Source organism: Selaginella moellendorffii, unplaced genomic scaffold (assembly GCF_000143415.4).
Source record: "Selaginella moellendorffii unplaced genomic scaffold, v1.0 SELMOscaffold_493, whole genome shotgun sequence".
NCBI lineage: Eukaryota > Viridiplantae > Streptophyta > Lycopodiopsida > Selaginellales > Selaginellaceae > Selaginella > Selaginella moellendorffii.
In genome coordinates this window covers 1,230-5,108 of record NW_003314748.1, presented here as the reverse complement: position 1 = coordinate 5,108, position 3,879 = coordinate 1,230, and the positions used below count along the sequence as shown (strand labels likewise).

General features: G+C 46.6%; 1 protein-coding gene, 1 long non-coding RNA gene and 1 pseudogene across 2 annotated transcripts; all 3 read left to right on the top strand.

The window, feature by feature from the left end:
- Positions 1-8: 8 nt before the first annotated feature.
- Positions 9-1,015, top strand: LOC9641276 (annotated as a pseudogene).
- Positions 1,016-1,169: 154 nt separating this feature from the next.
- On the top strand, positions 1,170-2,558 carry LOC9641277 (pentatricopeptide repeat-containing protein At4g02750). Its single transcript, XM_002994631.2, has one exon. The coding sequence runs from the start codon at positions 1,170-1,172 to the stop codon at positions 2,556-2,558; it is 1,389 nt and encodes a 462-aa protein (XP_002994677.2).
- Positions 2,559-3,053: 495 nt separating this feature from the next.
- Positions 3,054-3,373, top strand: LOC112344040. The gene is made up of 3 exons (XR_002991536.1): positions 3,054-3,103; positions 3,153-3,212; positions 3,265-3,373. It is a non-coding gene; the product is annotated as an uncharacterized LOC112344040 (long non-coding RNA).
- The last annotated feature ends 506 nt before the right edge of the window (positions 3,374-3,879 follow it).

The window sequence follows — 3,879 nt, the reverse complement described above, 5'->3', positions numbered from 1 at the left end:
CAGTGGAGAAAAGCTATTCCATTCCACCAGTGTGTAAACTCTTGCCTCTCCAGTGCTGAATCCGCTGTACGATGCAAAGGCCGACGCTCAGATCAATGCGTGGTGCGCGGAGTTTCTGAAGTTGCAACCTGGAAGCGAGAAAGCTGTGTTTGTTCAAGAAAGCAGGCTTGGATTGCTCGCGGCTTATGTTTACCCGACCATTCCATACGAGAAGATTGTTCCGGTTGCAAAGTTCATCGCTTGGTTCTTTCTTGCAGATGACATTCTGGATAGCCCGGAGATCTCCTCGTCAGACATAAGATATGTGGCAACCGCATACAAGATGGTTTTCAAGGGAAGATTTGACGAGGCCACACTTCCAGTGAAAAATCCGGAGTTGCTGAGGCAAATGAAGATGTTAGCTGAGGTTTTGGAAGAACTGTCCCTCCATATAGTGGATGAATCAGGCCGATTCGTGGATGCTATGACCAAGGTGCTCGACATGTTTGAGATTGAATCGAGCTGGCTTCGCAAGCAAATCATTCCCAACCTGGATACGTACCTCTGGCTGAGAGAGATCACATCTGGTGTGGCTCCTTGCTTTGCTCTGATTGATGGTTTACTGCAACTTAGGCTGGAGGAGCGTGGCGTGCTGGATCATCCTCTCATACGCAAGGTTGAGGAGATTGGGACGCACCACATTGCGCTCCACAATGACTTGATCTTGCTCAGGAAGGAGTGGGCGAGTGGAAACTACCTCAACACCGTGACCATTCTCGCCAGCAATTGTAAGTGTGGCTTGAACGAGGCAATCGGCAAGGTTGCGAGCATGGTGGAGGATTTGGAGAAGGATTTCACTCGGACAAAGCATGAGATCATTTCAAGTGGGCCTGCCATGAAGCAAGGAGTCATGGACTATGTGAACGGGATAGAGGTGTGGATGGCCGGAAACGCAGAATGGGGATGGACGAGCGCTAGATACCATGGAATTGGGTGGATCCCTCCTGCAGAAAAATCAGGGACCTTCCAACTCTAGATTGTTGCTCAGTTCCATCAAATCGTAATTAATAATTTCTCTCATGGAGTGTTTTAGAAATTCATATCTAAGCAGTGTTTTCGTCCTGAACAAGCAAATTGAAATGCACGGTAGATGTGGTAACATCAAGCATGCAGCTCAGATCTTCCATGGTATGGCCAAGAGGGACAAGTTCAGCTGGGATCTTTTGCTGGTTGCCTACTGCAAAAACGGGCACTTTGAGGAAGCGCGAAAGTTCTTCAGCTGCATGCCGTGCTGGAGCCTCGTGTCATTTACTACTATGATTTCTGTTGCCTCCCAGAGAGGCCAAATGCAAGAAATACAATCTGTTACAAACTTGATGCCAGAGCACGATCTTTTCTCCATAAACGCGGTGCTTTTTGCCTTTGCCGAAAATGGGCATCTTGATTCTGCCAAGGTAGTCTTTAGCAAAATGCCTGCTCGCAACTTGGTCTCATGGACGACGATGCTGGGGGCTTTATCTCAGCTCGCGGATGTGGAAAGCACTTTTGAAGAGATGCCGGAGCACGATGTCGTCTCGTGCACTTGCGCAATTGCAGCATTCTCCCGTCACGGGCATCTGGAGTCTTCTCTGGAGCTCTTCCACGCCATGCGTGTGAGGAATCTCTCGACTTGCACGGCAATCCTCTCCGGCTACGTCCACTGCGGCCTCCTGAAAGAGTCTGAGCGCTTCTTTCACAATCAGATGCCACAGCACGATCTTGTCTCCGTCACAACGCTGCTCGTCGCCTACGCCCAAAGCCAACGCCTTGAGGAAGCTAGCTGCCTCTTTGATTCTCTTCCATACGTAGATGCCGTGTGTTGGAACGCCATAGCCATGGGACTTTCCCAGTGCGGCCTCCTGGACGAAACCACGAAAATCCTCGACAAAATGCCGGCATGGAATCTTGCAACCTGGAACACTCTTCTAACATCACACTCCTTGCAAGGGAATCTTACCGGGGCTAGAAGAGTCTTTCACGAAATGCCAGACAAGAACTTGGTGTCATGGAACGCAATGCTCTCGGCGTATGCTCAAAACGGGCATCTTTCTCTTGCAAGGAAGGTGTTCCAAACGATGCCCCTGCGCAGCGTTGAATCCTTCAGTGCAATGCTGACCGCATATGCCCAAGCCGGCAGCCCCAGCGACGTGTTTGATTCCTTCGAAGAGATGAAGCTAGTGGAGATGCCCGACGATTCCTGCTTCACTTTGGTGCTGATGGCGAGCAGCCAAATGGGCGAGCCCAATGTCGGCGGCTCCTACTTCAACTCCATGCGTCTGGATTACGGAGTGGCGGCCAGGAAGCAACACTACTGCTGCATTGTGGACATGCTGGGGCGAGCGGGATACCTGGATGCGGCGGAAGAGCTTGCGCAAACCATGCCTTTTCTTCCCAACTCGTGGGACTGGACGTCCATGCTAAGTTCTTCCAGAGGTGATAGAATCTGGAAAAACGGTGCTCGAGTGACGAAACGAGCTTTGCTTTCGAGCCCCAGCGATGGAGCTTCTCTTGTGCTGCTCGCAAACTCACGCTCCTCTTGATTCTACTACTTTTCCGAAACTTTACCTTCATAAAATGGGTTATCGAATTTAGGGTTCATAGCTCATATACATTGCTGTTGTTACATCCGGGGGCACGTGGAGCGACGATGCGTTAGGGTCATTGACAATTTCAGCTCGGGGAGTCGATCGGGGAGTCGATGAGCAGCCTCCACAGAGTGCGTTATTCTTTTCTACTCATTCTTCTTTAATTTTTTTTTCTATTTTATTATTTTATTTTTTATTTTTTTGCAAGGTACTTCCTGGCAAGTGACTATGATGTTGATTTGCCTTCATCGGAGGCAAGCAGCACTCTGTTTTTTCTTTTGCAAATGGCTACTTTCATGAAATACTTTTTAGAGGATCTATGCAGCCATTTTGCCGCTCGCTGCCGGATAATCCCATACAAGAATGTCTCGAGCCTGTGGATGGATCAATCTGGGGTAAGTGAAATCTGCCATTTATTTCTTCGAGAGTTTAACTCCCGCTTCGCAGCACGAGAAAAATGGTTTGATGTTGTGACTCGGGAAGTCACAGGACATCATTCTGTAAGCTCAGTTCTTGTTTCTCTTCTTGAGTTCTTAAGAATCAAAACAGGCGGTGCTCCAGAAGAAGCTCTTGAAGCTCGAGTTCACTACGCTCTTTGAGTACCTCCAAGTAAGAAATGTGCAGTGCAAACGCTGGTTTCTATGATGGTTTTTCGTGGCAGATTTAGAGATTGTTAGAGCTGCCATGAAACCAGTTGGCAGGCATGCTATGTTTTACTTTGCAGCGGCTGTCTCCGACTTCTACATCCCCTGGAACTCCATGGTAAGAACTTCTCGTCTTCTCTTGTTGGTGGAAATCTCAAAAATAATCTTCTCTAAGATGGATAACAAGATCCTGTCAAAACTATCTCACCGAAAAATTAAATGTTTAAAGTATCTAGGGCTAAATATATTCAGGGGGCAAAGCAATCAGTTCCTTAAATGAATGAAACCACTTTTAGGGTTGGCAGGTCCTTTGTGCTCTCCCAAACCCTAGGAGGAGCGCAGGGTTTTGGTAAATTTATATGGAATAATAAAAGGGGATTACTCTAGGAAAACTAATGTCGATTATACCTATATAGTGGGTGATAATATAAGAATTAGAGAGTCTAAAGCTAAAGTAAATATTGATGGATAAATTAGTGAAGTATTTAAGAGCTAACTTTAATTCTAACAATTTTAATCTTTCTTTAACTTGTCAGATAGATTTATTTGTAAGCTTTTTCTAGAGTCTTTATATGTGAGTTTTAATCCAAGATCAAATAATATATAGAGCTTTTCACTTAGGTTCTTTTATT